The 22,504-nt window shown below is 43.9% G+C and overlaps 1 protein-coding gene across 1 annotated transcript; it reads right to left on the reverse strand.

Annotated features, from left to right (window-relative positions):
* Window positions 1-532: 532 nt before the first annotated feature.
* On the reverse strand, window positions 533-3,769 carry LOC123051906 (NADH dehydrogenase [ubiquinone] 1 alpha subcomplex subunit 6). The gene is made up of 2 exons (XM_044474903.1): window positions 3,355-3,769; window positions 533-973 (listed from the first exon to the last, which is right to left on the reverse strand). Exons 1-2 carry the CDS (start codon window positions 3,565-3,567, stop codon window positions 794-796), a joined length of 393 nt encoding a protein of 130 aa, XP_044330838.1. The 5' UTR covers window positions 3,568-3,769; the 3' UTR covers window positions 533-793.
* Between the last annotated feature and the right edge of the window lie 18,735 nt (window positions 3,770-22,504).

A 22,504-nucleotide genomic window follows, 5' to 3' on the forward strand; every position in this document is an offset into this window, starting at 1 on the left:
TCAGAATCAAGATCTCAAGCATCCCGGCATAATTTTCTATTGTATACCCCCCACCCACCAGAAAAGTTTACTGATTTCAGTGGAAATTATAAGTTACCCCTTCAATCAAAAGATTAGATTGTTTTGATCTCTTGTTTGATCGATGAATACCCTTTTTAAGTAACTTTAAGATTCAGGTAAATTTTTTAGGAGGGTGTACCGAAGCAAAACTCTTTATTTTTCTTTGAAGTGGGTCAAGCTTAAAACTGTTTGACAAGACAAGTCTACATGAATAGAGGGGGTACCAATCACATCTCAAGCACCCGCACAGCGAAAACCATGTAAGTTGCTGTCAAAAAATCGTGTAAGTTCCAGTTGATATATACATAAGCATTTGGATTATTATTAGATGTTTATGAGGCAACGTTATCTCCTACTATGACCACGTGGAATCTCTTCGACTTACTGTGACTTGTCTTTGCCACATAGGTGCCACATAAGATTTGCGGACTTGCTTCACGTAGGAAGCACCAAGACACGCATGAACACCACATCCACATCGATCTTGCCTCTGCAAGACATCAATCCTTCAACATGAGCTTGGGAAGCAGAGTCTATGAGTTACAACCGTTTCACTAGCAGACACCATCTCATTGAGTAGAGATGACTGAGTATAATCGAATCAAGCTCGAACAAAACAAAACCTCGAGTAACAAAATAGATTGGCCGGAAGTGTTTCTCAGCGTCTTATTCAGAGTACATGTCAAGCGCACTTCTACAAGAAGGCTGGAAATTTTTGTGGCGGCCTCGGATTCTAGTAGTTGCTGGTGTAGAATTTCTTCAGGAACTCGGAGCTCCCCTGGTCCTTTTCCAGGTCCTGCACCAGCCCCTTGTGGCCAACCACGTATTGCCCGATGATGTGGTGGCGCTGCTTCGCGTGCTCGGTGATGTTGTTCAGCTCCTCCATCCCGTTGAAGAGAAGCATATCAATGACCTGTTTGTTCGCACGCAAGTCAGCACAAATCAGCAGAGATGTACACTAAGATTGAGGGAGATAGAAATGCTTTTCTGGCATTGTGGTGCCATTACAGTGATATAAGAATGGCTGCTAGATGTTTCAGAGGCTAGTGCTAGATTCTACTCCCTCTGTAAAGAAATATAAGAGTGTTTAGATCACTAAAATAGTGATCTAAACGCTCTTATATTTATTAACGGAGGGAGTATAATGCAGACCACAAATGGTACGGAATAGAAATATTGAAGTGTGTTGACAAGCACTCTAGCAAAGGGCAAAATTAAGGTGTTCAATAAGAAAGTGCAGACTGAAGTTTCTGCAAACACAGATAATATCACTTCGTATCACCAAGATGGCAGAATTTTTGTTATATTGAAAAATTGAATACATATTTTATCGATCCTTCCTACTCAATCCCCGAGTCTGCCGGAATATAAAAAACAATAAAGAATTATCCTAATCTAAATGCCTACTCACTAAACTGAAATTAATTTAGAATGTTGAGTGCAAGGTTCAGGCGAGGAACCAAATCCTATTCAATGCCAATTCCACCTAAAGTCAGCACATGCTACTTGTCGAAAGGAGAGGCAAAAAGATAGCGAAGTAAAATAGGCCTAAAGGATAGCAAAACAAAATTGTTACGGATCGAATATGAGTGCTGGGAATCAGACTTGAGCACTCTTACTCAATAAAACCGGTCAAGCCCAGTAAGCGGAAATATGATCTAGTTACAACTCCAGCTAAATCTCAGAAAATTACGTACAAACATTTTCCATCGCAATTGCACACAGCTGATAGCAAGTTGGCATTAAACAATCTCCGTTTGATGAAGTTCGCAGTATTGTACATCCAAATGGACTAATTGACAGCTTCTAGTGAAAGCAATAAAAAAATGATTAAATTATTACACTATCATCTAGAAATTATAACACTTGGCTAGCAGACAACTTGGTTGTCTGTCCACGGGGCCATAGTTGCCATGAACCCGGGTAGACCTCCAAAGTCAGGAGTAAAATAATTAGGACTGAAACTCTAGCTGGTGAATATATCTTCAAGAATGACAATTTAACCCAATTCTTCGGTTTCTCCAAGTTACCAGTGATATGATTAAGCAAGAGGATAATCAAGTTAGTTGACTTGTTACAAAATATGAATCTACCTTGAGACTCAAGCTTAACTTGCAACCAACATTGTGTAGTTGTGAATGCTATATTTTTTGACTGAAATTTGTGTATGATAAAGTATGTATATCTTACTCCATCATGTCTTATACTCATACAAATCCAGATTGATATGTCAATTATTTCTTGTAGTAAACAGGTATAATGCTTTTGTTACATGATTAACTACTGCTATATTTGGAAGCCACTATAATTTCATTTCAAATGATACATTTGTTTTCTTCTGATATAACTTAAAGAGTTATATCCTCTATCGAAGTATCCTCACATCATAAGGTAGCTCATAGAGACTAGAGGCTGGAAATTTACGGAACCTATATTTCATCGTTTACACTGCCCGTGATACTACTCTGGAACCTGGAGGCACCAAATATTGGTCTACGTTTTGTTTTGGCTTAGAAGGTATGAACAAATTGTGTGGTTCCTGTTATCTATTGGTGGTCAATAATGCCAATCAATTTAGGAGGATACTGGTCTAATTTAAGGTTAACTGTTTTTTCCCCACCAGATCTAGAACCACACTGTATAACTATGCCTAACTACTTACATACCAGTGGTGAAGCATATAATGAAATTTGGCATCTATTCTTGCGCAGAAGCAGCAACAGAACACAATTAAATAATTGAATACAATACATAAGGACCTTCCTAATTCCACAATGGGTAATCAACCGCAAAAACATCGAGTTGCCATATATTACAAAGAAGCAGCTAGGAACCGGGTTCTTAGCAGCATATAAACAAGTGCAGATAAGCACTTTACGGACGTTGTAGCCTCTGGCTAATCCAGAAATCCAGGGCAGTGAGCACCTTCATGCAAAACGGCCGACCCATAGGTGGACAAAATACTACCTACAGAGCCTCGTTGCTAGTCCTGGAAGGGCAGGGTTGCCACACTGCAGTCAAGTGCCACTAGAAACAAGGAGTTGTCAGCCCGTAATCCTGCGAAAATTGCCAGCAAGGTCAACTGCTACCTATCCATCCAACAAGGCGTACCGATTATGCATCGGCGATTCCCAGTCCCCCAAAGAAACATACATCAGATTTGCGCAGAGAGCGCGTCCCCCAAAGAAGGATCGGACAGCGACTGGATCGAAGAGGACGACAACGCGTTCGCTCTTCGTTCTACATCTATCCATTTGCGAGGGGCGGATCGAAATGGGGTGGGAAAAGGGGCACCTTGGGGTCGGAGACGCCCTGGTTCTTCCGGATCTGCTGGGAGATGCTGGCGCGGAGCTGGGCGGGGGTCACGACGTCGTCGAGGTTGTAGATCTCCATGATGGAGGGGATGGCGCGGCAGGCCTGCCTGAAGAAGTCGAACACGCGGTGCCGCGCCTCCCCCATCGACGCCGAGTTCGGCGGAACCTTCACCGCGCGCATGGTGAACGCCATCTCTTCGCCCTGACCCCGCTTCGCCTCGTATGTCCGGCCCCCGCCCTCTCGCTCGCCGCCGCCCTCTCGCTCGCCGCCCGTCCTCAGGTGGCTCCTCCGCTTGGTGGTGGTGGTGAGATGAGAGGTAGCTCGGTGCTCTCCGCTTGGGCAAATGTTCTCCTGTCGATAGCGGGCCGTCCGCGTCTACCTCGAGATGGAGATGGGCCGCGTGAGCACTGGGGCCTTGAAGGCGACCAGGACAAGACTAAAGGCCCAATTAGCTTTCACAGCCAGCAACACTCACTTTTTTTTTTTGAATGCCAACCCCAGCAACGCTCACTCTTTGCCTTCGAGTAAACTTACCAACTTCTCAGAAAATTTACTACTACATCCCAGGGGTACCAGATTTTAGTACATGACCAACAGAGAATTCGACGATTGTGAATGAACAGTTGTAGAAGTACCTAAGGTAACGTTTTCGTGGCATTTCCTCGATCTCTTCTCTCACCAAAATTGTGAAACTTTTGCAAGTGAACCAATAATTTAGGGCCGGTTTCGGGGTTGTTCCACTCTCAAAATTACAAGCCAAATGGAGTGGATTCACTATGCCTTGCTTTGAAAAAAATACTCAAATTTGGGGTTAACTTCGTGTTTTTTGTGAAGCTCCTCGAGGGTGGGGGACTCCAAAAACTCTAGTTTGAAGAGTCCTCGTGGAGTTGAGAAAAAATTACCCACCACGGACCCATAAGTGGATAACAATTCGTTCTTCTCCCCATCATGCAAGCAACCCCTCTTCCTCCTCGCCTGTTCGACCCCTTCCTCACTCATGCACAAAAGCGCCCCCCCCCCCTAGCGGCACCACCACCGTGAAATCGGGCTGCCAGGAGGTCGGCCCCGATGAGGTAACCGACAGAATGAGTAAAATGCACAGAACCACCACTTTAGCGCCATGGCTCTCGTAAAATCATCATTTTACAAAACGTGACACTTTGCACCGCACCGGAATTTTGACAGTGGCAAAAAACATTGAACCCAAAAATGATCTTGTTTTGACGTGGCCAATCGCGCGTGGGCCAACGTCAGGGGACGGCGCGCCGCTAACGGCCGTTCGGCCGTGGCAGATGCGGGCGGGTCGACGCGCTGGCTGGCTGGCTGGCTCGTTCGCCCCGTAGCCAGTCGGTTAGTGGGTCCGTTCGTTATTTTCAGCAACCGTTGGTCATTCGCATTGTCGCCTTGGTCGTTTGGTTTCACATTGAATCCATAAACCCTCAGTCTTCGCTCCTCCCCGCATTGAGTGCATGTCACTTCGCTCGCACGGAAAACCACCACCGCTACTCTCTCCCATCCTCTCGCCCCTATCCTCTCACCATCCACCACCCACCACTCACCGTCGATGCGGCCACCCTTGCTGATGTCGAAGTCGAAGCTGATGTGTAGTTGGGAGAGGGTCGTAGACAACTGGGCCGGCGATGACTCAACCAAGAAGGCCATCGGCAGGGACCTCGCCGAGCGGTTCAAGAGCGTGCCCGCACTAGTCAACCACGCTAGTGGTCTCTTGCCGGTGTTCACCGATGACGGGGGTATATGCGTCCTCGTGTGGTGCATGTTTGAGTCGATGTCCAGCGATGCCTGATAACGCAATCGCTGGATCATGTATCGGCCGCTGAAAAGCAGGTTTTCGGTAGATCCAACAGAAGCGGACGTGCTGGTCAAGGTGGGCTTGTCGGACCGTGTCGACAACGAGTACAAAGTCCTCGTCCACAACCCCCCCCCCCCCATGGCACATCTCGTTATTTCCATTGACAGTGAGGAGCCGAAGGTGCAAGTCGTCGCTTGCCCTTGCGGTGCATGGGCGGCCGTCGACAGAGAGAGGCAGAAGCCAATCGACGTGGAGGTGATGCCCGACGTGGAGGTACCTATGAAGCTGGAGGAGCAGGAGCAGAAGCAGCCAGAGGAGGTGGAGCCCTTGGTGCAGAAGTAGAAGAAGGAGAGGAAGCCTCCTCTTTGACACTCTGCTCGCCTCACTGCTGCACGGCCGGTGCCTGCTACTTGTGAACTGCATTGCATTTATTCCCTAAAGAGGAAGGGAGATGCAGTATAGTAGAGATAAGTATTTCCCTCAGTTAAGAACCAAGGTTATCAATCCAGTAGGAGAACCACACAATTACTTAGTGAACAACACCTGCACGCACGAACCAAATACTCATAGCAACGCTTGCAAGAGGGTTGCCAATCCTCTAGTACTAGTTAATGCAAGGATAAAATCTAGTATTGGTGAAAGATAAATTACTAAACTAAATAAATTGCAGCAAAGTATTTTTTAGTATGATAAAGGCAAGACCCGGGGGCCATAGTTTTCACTAGAGGCTTCTCTCTTGAAAGCAACCATACGATGGGTAAACAAATTACTATTGGGCAATTGATAGAAAAACGCATAGTTATGACAGATTCATAGGCAATGATCATGTATATAGGCATCACGTCCAAGACAAGTAGACTGACTCATGCCTGCATTTACTACTATTACTCAACCCATCAACCGCTATCCAGCATGCATCTAGGGTATTAAGTTAATAAAAATAGAGTAGCGCCTTAAGCAAGATGACATGATGTAGACAAATTAAAATCAATTAGTATGAATAAACCCCATTGTTTTACCCTCAATGGCAACAATACAAAGACATGTCTTGTCCCCTTCTGTCACTGGATATAGAGCACCGCCAGATTGAACCCACTACAAAGCACCTCTCCCACTAGAGAAAAATCAATCTAGTTGGCCAAACTAAACGGATAGAGCGGAGACAAATACAAAGCTATTATAATCATGCATAATAAAGTTTAGAATTAACTCAATTACTTTCAATGAATAATCTGATCATAAACCCACAATTCATCGGTTCCCAACAAACACACCACAAAAGAAGATTACATCAAATAGAACCCCATGGAGATCATGAAGCACATGGTATTGAAGATCAAAGAGAGAGAGATGAAGCCATCTAGCTACTAGATATGGACCCATAGGTTTGTGGTGAACTACTCACGCATCATCGAAAGGCAGTAATGATGATGAAGAATCCCTCCATGATCTGTTCCCCCTCTGGCAGAGTACCAGAAAAGGCCTCCAGATGGGATCACGGAAGAACGGAGACTTGCGGCGGCGAAAAAAGTGTTTCAGGTGGCTCTCTGTTGGTTTCCCAATGTTTGATAATTCATAGAAGCGAAATCAGGTCAGACGGAGCTATGAGGGGCCCACAAGGCATCAGGGCGCGTCTACCCCCCTAGGCGCACCATGTTGCCTTGTTGTCTCCTCATGCGGTCTCTGGTCTCCTCCCGAAGCTTCCAGGGTCTCTTATGTCCAGAAAAAAATCGTCAAAAAGTTTCGTAGCATTTGGATTTCGTTTGTTACAGAATTTCCGGAAAACCAAAAACAAGCAGAAAACATCAATTGGAGGTTAATAGGTTAGTTCCAAAAAAGATATAAAATAGCATATAAATGCATATAAAATATCCAAGATTGATAATATAATAGCATGGAATGATAAAAAATTATATATACGTTGGAGACATATCAAGCATCTCCAAGCTTAATTCCTGCTCGTCCTCTAGTAGGTAAATGATAAAAACTGAATTTTTGATGTGGAATGCTACCCAACATGTTTATCATGTAATCTCTTTGGTATAAATATAAGAAGCATAATCATTACTTTTTCAAAATATACAATCCTTAACGAATGTTGTCCCCACTCATTTTACCATGTTAGCATGGCATTGTAACGCCCGGATAATTAAGCTACAGTAATCCTCTGCTAATGGTACCATGTCATCACTGATTACTGTTGCTAGTCTCACATTGATTCAAATCCAATTCGAATTCAAATTCAAAATAAATTCAAACAATAAAAGTTTTCAAAAGTCCAAACTAAAATGTTCTAAATGTGACAAATAATTCTAAGTATTAATGGTGGATAAACCACATTTTTAGAAAGTCATTAAATACCCTCAAATAAATAAAGTAGTGGCTTAAACAACTAACTAAATGCCTTTTATAATTTATAAAATAACAAACTATTTTATTTGGGTGTGAAACTTTTTGTGGCAGTGGGCTGGATTATGACACTAATTTAGAATTTGAATTTATATTTTACAAGACTAAAAAAATTAAAAACTAAAATAAAACAGAAAAGAAAAATAAATAAATAAAACAAAATTAATAGGTAAATAGAACCCCCCCAACCGGGTCATGGCCCAGCTGGCTACTCCAGCCGGCCTCTCCTACATAAGCCCCGATCCACCCCCGAAACCCTAACCTAATGCCCACTTTCCCCGATCCACTCTCCCTCTCCTGGATCTAGATTGCCCGAGGGCGCCCGACGCCGCTCGCCGCCCTGCCGCCCTCATCGCCGAGGGCCGCCATCGCCGGACCCCCTCGTCCACCTCCCCGAGCCGCGTCACCGAGCCTCGCCACCTCGATCCCCGACGCCGGGGGTGAGCTCACTCCTCTCCCCTCCCTGGCCTCGGCCATCTCTATTGTAAATATGAATTGTGGGTTTATGATCAGATTATCTATGAATTGTGGGTTCAATCTTGTTGTGTCCTCTCCCAGTGGCAGAAGGGGCAGCGAGGAACGTATTGTATTGTTGCCATTAAGGATAAAAAGATGGGGCTTATACCATATTGCTTGAGTTTATCCTTCTACATCATGTCATCTTGCTTAAGGCATTACTCTGTTCTTATGAACTTAATACTCAAGATGCAGGCAGGAGTCGGTCGATGTGTGGAGTAATAGTAGTAGATGCAGAATTGTTTCGGTCTACTTGTCACGGGCGTGGTGCCTATATTCATGATCATTTCCTTAGATATCGTCATAACTTTGCGCTTTTCTATCAATTGCTCAAAAGTAATTTGTTTACCCATCGTATGCTTTCTTTGAGAGAGAAGCCTCTAGTGAAACCTATGGCCCCAGGGTCTATTTTCCATTATATTATTTTCAGATCTATAAAACTAAAAATCCAAAGATACCTTGTTGCAATTTATTTATATTTACTTTATTTTGTTATTTACTTATCTTTTATATCTATCTCTATTAGATATCACTCTTGCAAGTGACCGTGAAGGGATTGACAACCCCTTTTTTGCGTTGTGTGCAAGTGTTTGTTAGTTTTTGCAGGTGCATATATTGGGGACTTGCTTGTGCCTCCTACTGGATTGATACCTTGGTTCTTAACTGAGGGAAATACTTATCTCTACTTTGCTGCATCACCCTTTCCTCTTCAAGGGAAAATCAGCGCAAGCTCAAGAAGTAGCAGGCCTGGTCCCTGGTCGTTGTCCGCGGTTATTTCATAATAACACGTTGAAGGAGTTTGGATATTTGATCTGAGTTGGTCATTGACCTATATGCACTAACTGCCATGCGGGAACAGTTATGGGCACTCAGTGTCGTATGTATCAACCAAAGCTCTCTAGACGTTAGCGACTGAGTGGCGCGTGCCGGGTTGGACTGGTTAAGCCTGCGCTTGTATAAGGGGGCAAGGTCTGCTCGCCGGCCTCTTTCGCAATGTGCAGGAGTGCAAAGGGCGATGGGCCCAAGACCCCCTGCGCACTTAGGATGTAGACCGGCTTGTTGGCCTCTCTGTTGAGCCTAGGTAGGGCTACGACGTGTTGATCTTCCAAGGCCGGGCATGACCCAGAAAAGTGTGTCCTGCCAGAGATGATCGAGTGTGTTGGGTTATGTGGTGCACCCCTGCCGGGAAGTTAATCTATTCGAATAGCCATGTCCATGGTAACAGGACGACTTGGAGTTGTGTTCTGACCTATTACAACTAAAACCAGATACTACACACCCAGATAAGTGACAGATACAACTCAGCGACCGCTCACTCACAGGGTGACTAGGAGAGGATCTCCGAGTAGGTTTATGCTATACGATGACACTTGTTACTATACTGCTACTCTCTTCCACTCCTTCAAGATGGAGGCTGCCAGAAGCGTAGTCTTTGATAGGACTAGCATCTCCCCTCTTATTCTGGCATTCTGCAGTTTAGTCCACAGATATTACCCCATTCATTTGATACTGATGCATATGTAGTTTTGGATGAGTACTCACAGTTGCTTTGCTACCTTTCCCCCTTCGCTCTTCTTTCCGGATGTTGCAATCAGATGTCGGATCCCAGGAGCCAGATGCCACCACTGATGACTAGTACTAACCCGACGAAGCCTACTACTACGAAGAGGCCACCGACGACCAGGAGTAGTTAGGGGGTTCCCAGGTAGGAGGCCTTGCCTTTTCGATCGTTGCTACTTTTGTGCTAGCCTCCTTAAGGAATACTTGTTTAACTTATGTCTGTACTTAGATATTGTTGCTTTGGCTGACTGGTTTGTATTCGAGCCCTCTGGCTTGTAATATAAAGCTTGTATGACTTAAATTTGTGTCTAGAGTTGTGTTGTGATATCTTCCCGTGAGTCCCTGATCTTGGTCGTACACATTTGCGTGTATGATTAGTGCACGGTCAAATCGGGGGCGTCACAGGCATGACTCCGCCTTCACCACAAATATATAAATCATGAGCACCTTGGTGTTAAACTAGGCAATTGGATCATACTTCTAACGCGCTTCAGCATTTTCAACTCCCACGCAATACATGAGCGTGAGCATGGACATAGCACTAGGTGGAATAAAATGCGGTGGTAGGGATCAAATATGAGAAGTCAAAATGAAGAAAGTCTCACATCAACTTGGCATATCAATGGACTATGGATATTTTCATCAATCAATATCAATGCGAGGAGTAGGGATTGCCATGCAACGGATGCACTACGATCTATAAGTGTATGAAAGCTCAAACTGAAACTAAGTGGGTGTGCATCCAACTTGCTTGCTCATGAAGACCTCAAGCATTTGAGGAAGCCCATCATCGGATTATACAAGCCAAGTTCTATAATGAAAAATTCCCACTATATGAAAGTGACAAATTAGGAGACTCTCTATATGAAGAACATGATGCTACTCTGAAGCACAAGTGTGGTAAAGGATAGTAGCATTGCTCCTTCTCTCTTTTTCTCTCATTTATTTTTTCTCTTTTTTTGTTCGACTCTTTTGAGCCTCCTTTTTTCCAGAACTGTCTCATGGACTTCATCCCCACTTTTTCGAGGACTCATTAGTCTCCACCATTCTTTTCCTCATTGGGACAATGCTCTAATAATGATAATCATCACACTTATATTTACTTACAACTCGATATTACAACTCATGAAGCTAATACATAATGACTCTATATGAATCATGTGGTAGTGTACCAGGATGTGCAATGATCAAGCGTAACATATATGATAATGATGAACAGGGGTTGTGCCACGAATATAATGTCGGCTATGTGATCATGCAAAGCAATATGACTATAAAAAGCACAAGTCATCTGACGGAACAGTGGATTTTGCATGGCAATATATCTCGGAATGGCTATTGAAATGCCATGATAGGTAGGTATGGTGGTTGTTTTAAGGAAGGTAAAAGTGTTTATGTGTGATAGAGCGTATCGTACCACGGGGTCTGGATGCACCGGCAAAGTTTGCGCCAACTCTCGAGGTGAGAAAGGGCATAGCATGGTACCAAAGAGGCTGGCAAATTGCGGAAGGATAGGAGTGCGTATAATCCATGGACTCACATTAGTCTTAAAGAAATCACATACTTATTGCAAAAGTCTATTAGCCCTCGAAGCAAAGTACTACCCCGCATGCCCCTAGGGAGGAGGTTGGTAGGAGTTAACCATCACGCACCCCCGATTATAAGAGCACAGAAGGATTTCAACCAGGCCTAAGAATGGTCGGACTTCCCCGCCATGCCATGACCAACACATAGATGAGAAGTTAATAATAAACTTTAATACTGATATTTGTACTAACTAGTGATCATGAACCTATACCCTTTCATATTACAACATCAATATAATCAAACCATACGTTTCATATTTAGTGGTCTACATGAAAGTTTTTATTATATCCCTCTTGAATACCTATCATATCAGAACCAATTTCTTAACATGTATTGATTGCCATTGCTATTTATTAGAATCTCAAAAAGATATAAGTGAAGCATGAGGGTGCAACTATTTCTTTAAAATATAACCACCGCCGTGCTCTAAAAGATATAAGTGAAGCACTAGAACAACTGCCTAGCTCAGAAGATATAAGTGAAGCACATAGAGAGTATTCTAACAAATCGCGAATAAATGTGTGTCCCTCTCAAAAGGTGTGCCCCTCTCAAAAGGTGTCTCCAAGAAACAATGATTGTGGCAAACTAAAATAAAAATAAACTGTGGCACAAGACGCTCCAAGTAAAACACATATCATGCGATAAATAATCATATAGCTCCAAGTAACATACCAATGAATTGTGGATGAAAGAGGGGATGCCATCCGGGGCATCCCCAAGCTTAGACGCTTGGGTGTTTATTGAATATTACCTTGGGGTGCCTTGGGCATCCCCAACCTTAGGGTCTTGCTGCTCCTTATTCTGTCACCGATCGTGATCATACCCAAAACTTGAAAACTTCAGCACACAAAACTCAACAGAAACCTCGTGAGATCCATTAGTATAATAGACAAGTCACAAACTTAGGTATTGTTATGAACCCATTCATATTTTATTATTGCATAATACCTACTGTACCAACTTATCCATGACTTAAACCCCGCGATATAAACCATATCATCATAAAAAAACTATGCAACGAAAACAGAATCTGTCTAAAATAGAATAGTCTGTAATGATATGAATAACGACCATATCTATGCAACTCCAAAATTCCGAAAACTTAGGAAAATGTGGGAAATTTGTATATTAATCATGTGCAAAAATTTCAGCAAATTATCACGCTCTAGTAAATTATAGGATTTTCTGTACTGGACACAAAACTTTTTGTTTTTTCACAGAATTAAGTCAACTATCAATCACATCATCCCAAAGGATTTGCTTGGTACAAACACTAATTAAAACATAAAAGCACAACCATAACAGTAGCATAATTGTTTTACAAACTGACAAATAGAATATAAAAATAAAAATAAAATATAACTATTGGGTTGTCTCCTAACAAGTGCTATTGTTTTACGCCCCTAGCTAGGCATAAGGCATTGTTTCAAGTATTATCATCCTTAGTTTCCAAATCATCAATTATACCACCATGCTTGCTAGGAGATTTAACGTATTTATTAATAATCGCACTCTTAGGCATAAATTTGAGGGATTTGTTTTCAGAGATAGGTTCCTTAATCATATCAATAAAGCGAGGATGAACACTAATCATTTTGAGAAATTCACTAGATGTTGCACCCTTATTTTTAGGAACATAAATAAATTTGGGAACTCTATTAGGAGGCGTTTTTTCAATAGCTTTGACGGAAGAAAAAGTGGAACTCAGGTTATTAGTAATGTCTTCCAATTTATCAGTTCTAGAAGGACTTGGTTCTATTCTTTCATTAATTATTTGTTCCTTCTCTTTTAGCATCTTCAAAGTAGTTCCTAACTTTGAACCAAATTGAGTAACTTGAGTATGGACATTTTTGTCTAGATTTTCAATATGTTCTATGGTAGGCATTTTATTTTCAATAACTTCCAACCTTTGCATAACATGTTCTAGAGTTAATGTTGTTTCATTAATAGTGATAGGTGGTGACCCAACTAAATTTCCCATACCATTCAAAGCATCAATAGGGTGACTATTTCAAGAAATTTCCTCTAGTAATAGTGTCAAGCACTTATCTATACCAAGTAGTAACACCCACATAAAAATTGCAAAGAAGAACGGCGGCAGATTGCTTATGGGTTGATCTATTTTGAGCTTTACAAATCCAATACCAAGCATCTTTTAAACTCTCTCCTCCCCTTTGTTTAAAATTAAGAACTTCATTTTCAGGGATCCAAGTAACAAGTGACGAACTAGCCATAATGATAAAGAAAGCAAACAAACTAACAAGATAATTTTTTTTGTCTTTTTGATAATTTTAATGGGACTAATAAAAAGTAAATAACAAAAAATCAAGTAAATGACACGTAATGGGAAGGTACCTATAAATATTTGTTGATGTCTCCCCGGCAACGGCGCCAGAAATTCTTCTTGCTACATGTGAGATGCGTTGGATTTATTCCTCGAAGAGAAAGAGAGATGTAGTACAATAGAGATAAGTATTTCCCTCAGTTAAGAACCAAGGTTATCAATCGAGTAGGAGAACCACACAATTACTTAGTGAACAACACCTGCACACACGAACAAAATACTCGTACCAACGCTTGCAAGAGGGTTGTCAATCCTCTCGCACTCGTTAATACAAGGATCAAGTCTAGTATAGGTGAAAGATAAATTACTAAACTAAATAAAGAGTAAATAAATTGCAGCAAAGTATTTTTAGGTTTTAAGTATGATAAATGCAAACCCGGGGGCCATATTTTTCACTAGAGGCTTCTCTCTTGAAAGCAAGCATACAGTGGGTAAACAAATTACTGCTGGGCAATTGATAGAAAAGCGCATAGTCATGAAGGATTCATAGGCAATGATCATGTATATATGCATCACGTCTAAGACAAGTAGACCGACTCCTGCCTACATTTACTACTATTACTCCACTAATCAACCGCTATCCAGCATGCATCTAGGGTATTAAGTTAATAAAAACAAAGTAACACCTTAAGCAAGATGACATGATGTAGACAAAGTAAACTCAATTAACATGAATAAACCCCATCATTTTACCCTCAACGGCAACAATACAAAGACATATCTTGTACCCTTCTGTCACTGGGATATAGAGCACCACCTGGTTCAATCCACTACAAAGCACCTCTCCCACTGAAGAAAAATGAATCTAGTTGGCCAAACTAAACGGATCGATCGGAGAGAAATACAAAGCTATTATAATCATGCATAATAAAGTTCAGAATTGACCCAATTACTTTCAATGAATAATCCGATCATAAACCCACAATTTATCAGATCCGAACAAATACACCGCAAAAAAAGGTTACATCGAATAGAACCCCATGGAGATCATGGAGCAGATGGGATTGAAGATCAAAGAGAGAGATGAAGCCATCTAGATACTAGCTATGGACCTGTAGATCTGTGGTGAACTACTCGCGCATCACCGGAAGGCAGTAAGGATGACGAAGAAGCCCACCGTGATCGGTTCCCCCTCCGGCAGAGTACCGGAAAAGGCCTACAGATGGGCCAGTAGATGAACGGAGACTTGCGGCGGAGGAAAAAGGGTTTCGGGTGGCTCTCTTTTGGTTTCCCAATATTTTAGAATTTATAGAAGTGAAATCAGGTCAGACGGAGCCATGAGGGGACCACAAGGCATCAGGGCGCGCCTACCCCCTGGGCGCGCCCTGTTGCCTTCCTGTGTCCTCGTGTGGTCTCTGGTATCCTCCGAAAGCTTCGAGGGTCTCTTATGTCCAAAAAAAATCATCAAAATGTTTCATAGCGTTTGGACTTCGTTTGGTACAGAATTCCTAGAAAACCTAAAACAGGTAGAAAACAACAACTGGCACTAGGTTAATACGTTAGTTCCAAAAAATTGATACTCCCTCCATTTTTATATACAAGGCCACAAACTGAAATTACAGGTACCAAGGTAAAATTTAATACATGCTTTGCAAGCTAGTTTTTCTTTTCGTTTACTGGGATCATTAATACACTGCTTGCACGCAAGAAAACTGTGTGGAGGAAGCAATTGGGTGTCATTATGACCGAAGGGATGGAGGTGGTTCGAGAGCAGGAGATGGAGATGGGGACAAGGGACGTGTGTGTGGGTTTGGGCGGGTGCAATTATTACAAGAGTGATTATAGGTGAATACTGTTGGGGAACGTAGTAATTTCAAAAAAATTCCTACCACACACAAGATCATGGTGATGCATAGCAACGAGGGGGGAGAGTGTCGTCCACATACCCTTGTAGACCGTTAAGTGGAAGCGTTATGACAACGCGGTTGATGTAGTCGTACATCTTCACGATTGACCGATCCTCAGTACCGAACGTACGACACCTCCGCGTTCAGCACACGTTCAGCTCGGCAACGTCCCGCGAACTCACGATCTAGTAGAGCTCGAGGGAGAGTTTCGTCAGCACGACGACATGGTGACGATGTTGATGAAGCTACCGTCGCAGGGCTTCGCCTAAGCACCGCTATGATATGACCGAGGTGGATTATGGTGGAGGGGGGCACCGCACACGGCTGGGAGAGATCAATGATCAACTTGTGTGTTCTAGGGTGCCCCCTGCCCCCGTATATAAAGGAGCAAGGGGGGAGGCCGGCCGGCTCTATAGGGTGCGCCAGGAGGAGGAGTCCTCCTCCTAGTAGGAGTAGGACTCCCCTCTTTCCTACTCCTACTAGGAGGGGGAAAGGAAGGGGGAGAAGGAGAAGGAAAGGGGGGCGCCGCCCCCCCTTCCTAGTCCAATTCAGACCAGAGGGGGAGGGGGCGCGCGGCCTGCCCTCGCCGGCCCCTCTCTCTCTCTCCACTAGGGCCCAACTAGGCCCATTAACCCCCAGGGGGTTCCAGTAACCCCTCCGGCACTGCGGTAAAATCCCGATTTCACCCGGAACTCTTCCGACGTCCAAATATAGGCTTCCAATATATCAACCTTTATGTCTTGACCATTTCGAGACTCCTCGTCATGTCCGTGATCATATCCGGGACTCCGAATTACCTTCGGTACATCAAAACATATAAACTCATAATACCGATCGGCACAAAACTTTAAGCGTGCGGACCCTACAGGTTCGAGAACTATGTAGACATGACCGAGACACGTCTCCGGTCAATAACCAATAGCGGAACCTGGATGCTCATATTGGTTCCTACATATTCTACGAAGATCTTTATCGGTCAAACCGCATAACAACATACGTTGTTCCCTTTGTCATCGGTATGTTACTTGCCCGAGATTCGATCGTCGGTATCTCAATATCTAGCTCAATCTCGTTACTGGCAAGTCTCTTTACTCGTTCCGTAATGCATCATCCCGCAACTAACTCATTAGTCACATTGCTTGCAAGGCTTATAGTGATGTGCATTACCGAGAGGGCCCAGAGATACCTCTTCGACAATCGGAGTGACAAATCCTAATCTCGATCAATGCCAACTCAACAAACACCATTGGAGACACCTATAGAGCACCTTTATAATCACCCAGTTACGTTGTGACGTTTGGTAGCACACAAAGTGTTCCTCCGGTAATCGGGAGTTGCATAATATCATAGTCATAGGAACATGTATAAGTCATGAAGAAAGCAATAGCAGTAAACTAAACGATCAAGTGCTAAGCTAACGGAATGGGTCAAGTCAGTCACATCATTCTCCTAATGATGAGATCCCGTTAATCAAATGACAACTCATGTCTATGGCTATGAAACTCAACCATCTTTGATCAACGAGCTAGTCAAGTCGAGGCATACTAGTGACATTATGTTTGTCTATGTATTCACACATGTATTATGTTTCCGGTTAATACAATTCTAGCATGAATAATAAACATTTATCATGATATGAGGAAATAAATAATAACTTTATTATTGCCTCTAGGGCATACTTCCTTCCATCTCCCACTTGCACTAGAGTCAATAATCTAGATTATATAGTAATGATTCTAACACCCATGGAGTCTTGATGCTGATCATGTTTTGCTCGTGGAAGAGGCTTAGTCAACGGGTCTGCAACATTCAGATCCGTATGTATTTTGCAAATCTATATGTCTCCCACCTGGACTTGATCCCGAATGGAATTGAAGCGTCTCTTGATGTGCTTGGTTCTCTTGTGAAATCTGGATTCCTTTGCCAAGGCAATTGCACCAGTATTGTCACAAAAGATTTTCATTGGACCCGATGCACTAGGTATGACACCTAGATCGGATATGAACTCCTTCATCCAAACTCCTTCATTTGTTGCTTCCGAAGCAGCTATGTACTCCGCTTCACACGTAGACCCCCCACGACGCTTTGTTTAGAACTGCACCAACTGACAGCTCCATCGTTCAATGTAAACACTTATCCAGTTTGCGATTTAGAATCGTCCGGATCAGTGTCAAAGCTTGCATCGACGTAACCATTTACGATGAGCTCTTTGTCACCTCCATAAACGAGAAACATATCCTTAGTCCTTTTCAGGTATTTCAGGATGTTCTTGACCGCTGTCCAATGATCCACTTCTGGATTACTTTGGTACCTCCCTGCTAAGCTAATAGCAAGGCACACATCAGGTCTGGTACATAGCATTGCATACATGATAGAGCCTATGGCTGAAGCATAGGGAACACTTTTCATTTTCTCTCTATCTTCTGCAGTGGTCGGGCATTGAGTCTGACTCAACTTCACACCTTGTAACACAGGCAAGAACCCTTTCTTTGCTTGATCCATTTTGAACTTTTTCAAAACTTTGTCAAGGTATGTGCTTTGTGAAAGTCGAATTAAGCGTCTTGATCTTGATGCCCAATATATAAGCAGTTTCACCAAGGTCTTTCATTGAAAAACTCTTATTCAAGTATCCTTTTATGCTATCCAGAACTTCTATATCATTTCCAATTAGCAATATGTCATCCACATATAATATCAGAAATGCTACAGAGCTCCCACTCACTTTCTTGTAAATACAGGCTTCTCCAAAAGTCTGTATAAAACTATATGCTTTGATCACACTATCAAAACGTTTATTCCAACTCAGAGAAGCTTGCACCAGCCCATAAATGGATCGGTGGAGCTTGCACACTTTGTTAGCTCCCTTTGGATCGACAAAACCTTCCGGTTGCATCATATCACTAAAAAAAAATACACTTCCGTGATGATACGTGTTTGTCACAGTAGGTCACGTTTTCTGTCATGCATGTACATCCATGAAAAATTTATGACAGAATCAAGATAGTCATACATGTGCTGTTGTAGAAGTGTTCCATGACATTACCAAAATTATGATCATGGAAGTGTCCACTTCCATGACGATAAATCGCGCGTCACAGAAGTGCTTTTGTCAAGGGTGACCGACATGTGGCATCCACCGTAATGGAACGCCGTTAAGCTATCGGGTCCGGTTTTGGATCCGATAACCCGTTAACAGGCCCGACCAATGGGGATTTCCACGTGTAAAATCATCATTGGCTGGAGGAAACACGTGTCTGCTCACCGTTGGGACAGATGTCATCCACTCGTTGGACACAAACCGCCTATGATACGTCGACACGTGGCACGGCCCAACAGAGGCCCATTCCTGTGAAAAGGCCGGCCGGTTTGACTTGGTCAAAAGGTGGCGGGCCAGCCCACGGCAAGCCTGTTAATGGCCTGTTCGCATATAGCCCATTTACAGCCCGCTAACCCAGGGCCCGTTTACGGCCTAACCGAATTAGGCCCAGTAGCGTCATCTGGGCCGTCCAATATAATTCCAGCCCGTTTTAACTTCTGGCCCATGTATGGCCCATGACGTCTTTCGGCCCATATGAGGCCCTTATTACTCTCGGCCCATTAACGGCCCATGGTAAAACTGGCCCGTAATGAACAGTGTATCACTTTATACCCATTAACGGCCCGTGGTGAAACTGGCCCGTAATGAACAGTGTATCACTTTATACCCATTAATGGCCCATTATTCCATTGGGCCGTTTCCAGCCCATGTTATCTTTCGGCCTTCTCAGGGCCCATTTATTCTTGGGCTCATTTCCACATTCGTTTACTTACAGCCCGTTATTGCCATTTTCTGCTTGTGGGCCAAATTCAGCCCGTGGTTATAGTCGGCCCATTTGTGGCCCATTAATACGTTGGGCCGTTTCATAGCGTCATCAAATACGGCCGATTAACGACGACCCGTTATGGTCGGCCCATGAATGGACGATTTCAACTCTAGCCCATTTACGGCCATAATGTGGTCTGTTATTGGCCCATGTTTGGCCAACCGATCATAAGCCCGTAGAAGGCCCATTGATGATACGGCCCATAGAAGGCCCATTGTGTCTACGACCCGTATAAGGCCCATTGTTTCTACGCCACGTAGAAGGCCCATTGTTTCTATGGCCCTTAGAAGGCCCATTGTTTCTACGGCCCTTAGAAGGCCCATTGTTTCTACGGCCCGTAGGAGGCCCATGTTAACTACAGTAAATATGTAGCCCATTGTTAATGTGGCCTAGTTTTAAAAAATAGGTTATTCCGGCCACTAGCAAACCGCGGAAAAAGAACTGCACTGACTACAAGAAAACAAATAAACAAGACAATGGAAATAAATAAGAAAGTAACTTACGCTAGGCTATCACGGCTATTACACATATTACATCCACTGGGCATCAAAGTTCACGACAAATGCAAATATAGGGAACAAAGCAGCATATAAATGCTGCAGCAAAACAAGTCCAGAACTGAAACCACTTCAGAAGAGCTCAAGAAACAATATCCTGGGTACCCATAATGCTGGCAAGATGCTTAGCAAGCTTATTAACTTTCTCTTGTTTGGCGCTTAAATCCTCCAGCACTTGCTGTTGCACCAGAAAGTATGCATCTGAATTCTGCAGGGACTTCCTCAGTCCTTCGGCTTCCTGTCGCATAACATCTGATCAATGTCTTTCAACTTGAAGTTGAGACTCAAGAAGCCGAACTGATTCAGGCAGCGAGTACGAAGAGCTGGTGCCAGCAGTAGTAGCCAGTGACTCGAACACTACATCAAGACAGGACTTTGGGGTTGTCTCAGTGTCTTCAATATAGTTTTTATCAGCTTTCTTGGAGAACAACAGGGATGTCTCACTATCTTGAACCTGATCTGCATTACTTCCTTTACCATTGCACAACGGGGGTACTCTTCTCCAATATTTTATCCGCATTCTAAAGGAGAAACCAACAAACACATCACAGGTTTACAATGTAGTATATGAAACTCATTTTGGTAAACCAGTTCAGTAGTAAGGTCGACAGGATAACAACATGAAACAAACATATATCTATGTAGTATGGTCACTGTATGGTCTATATCATTCTAGTTTATGTTGCCAAATCAAGATAGATACAGTTCGAATCATATCTATTTAAGGCAAAGCAGCATAGACATAATATAAGTGTGGGAAACTACACAGCAATAACAACACTTGTAATGTGCATGGCATGAGAACATAACCGTTTATTCAATTGACACTGAAATCAACATAGAGCAAGTTACAACAGCAAACACGTTAAAGAAACAGGTTTAAAACATACCTGTTGCGCCATTGGAGTTTCAATTGCATCCTTCAAATTTGAAATTAGTTGGTATGAGTGAGGGAGTCCTAGACTAAGGGGTCCTCAGGCGTACGACCAATTATCCATGGGCCGGACTGATGGGCTGTGAAGATACGAAGGCTGAAGACAATACCCGTGTTCGGATTGTACTCTACTTGGCGTGGAAGGCAAGCTAGGCGACCTATTATGAAGATTTCCTCCTATGTAACCAACCTCATGTAACCCTAGATCTCTCCGGTGTCTATATAAACCGGAGAGCATAGTCCGGATAGGACAGATTCATGACCATATACTCATAGTCTAGACTTCTAGGGTTTAGCCATTACGATCTTGTGGTAGATCAACTCTTGTGACACTCATATTCATCCAATCAAGCAGGAAGTAGGGTATTACCTCCATAGAGAGGGCCCGAACCTGGGTAAACATCGTGTCCCCCGTCTCCTGTTACCATCGATCCTAGACGCACAGTTCGGGACCCCCGACCCGAGATCTGCCGGTTTTGACACCGACATTGGTGCTTTCATTGAGAGTTCCACTGTGCCGTCGACATAAGGCTCGATGGCACCTTCAATCATCGGTGGTGGCGTGGTTCAGGGAGAAACCTTTCTCCTCGGACAAATCTTTGTGTTCGGCGGCTTCGTACTGCGGGCCAACTCGCTCGGCCATCTGGAGCAGATCGATAGCTACGCCCCTGGCCATCAGGTCAAATTCGGAAGTTTGAACTACGTCGCGGACATCCGTGGGGACTTGATCTTCGACGGATTTGAGACCGCGGCAACCGCTCCCCTTCACCCCGTTGAACATGGCTTAAACCTGTCATCGGGCCGCATCCAGGAGATAGCTCCTGTAACAACTCCGGCCTTAGATCCGGAGCAGATCAAGACGTCCGAAGATGGGAGACTCAACCCCATCATGGGGGCTACCGAGTCTGCGGCGTTGGAGCCGCGCATAGATCCCACTTCATACGATACCTGCATCAACGGAACCCCGGACTCGTCTCCGATATCGAGTTCCGAACCCTGCGAGCTCACGGATACCGAACTCGGTCATTTATCGATATTCAAGTTCAGTGCCGCAGATGTCTTTCAGCACTTGCCTATGGGCGATCTACTAAGCTCACTAAAAAACCTATCCCTGGCAGATGGCTCGTCGCCGAACTATGTCCGGTTCGACCTTACGGCGGATGACGGAGAATTTTGCTTCCCACCCGCCACCCACTTCATAGCCATTGTCGAAGACCCAACCAACATGCTTGACCTCCGCCCCGAAGACATCGATGGTATGGACGACGATGAGGGGCAGGGTCGGAGCTTACTATCCGCTAGACGTAGGACGACAACTTCCTGGTATGACGTGTGTATGGTAGACAGACCCAACGACGATATCGACGATGACAAGGAGGATCCAGTTGAGGACAAACCTCCTGGTACACAATCCGAACACCGGCGGCCCCGGCGCCGCTCTAGGTCACGTCGCCCAAGAGAAAAAAATACTAGCAACAGAGGTGATACTACTCCGGACAACAAAGACCCCGTTGAGGCAGGATCCGAACAGGAGGACCAGGAAAGCGGGCAAGATAGCCCCGATGAACATGTCATGTACGGAGACTCAGAGGATAGCAATTATCTTCCCGTCTCCGAGGAAGAGGAGAGCCTCGACAACGAAGAATTCATCATGCCGGAGGAACCTCTCGAGCAGGAGCGCTTTAAACGCCGGTTAATAGCC

This window comes from Triticum aestivum, chromosome 2D (genome assembly GCF_018294505.1).
Source record: "Triticum aestivum cultivar Chinese Spring chromosome 2D, IWGSC CS RefSeq v2.1, whole genome shotgun sequence".
Classification (NCBI taxonomy): Eukaryota; Viridiplantae; Streptophyta; class Magnoliopsida; order Poales; family Poaceae; genus Triticum; species Triticum aestivum.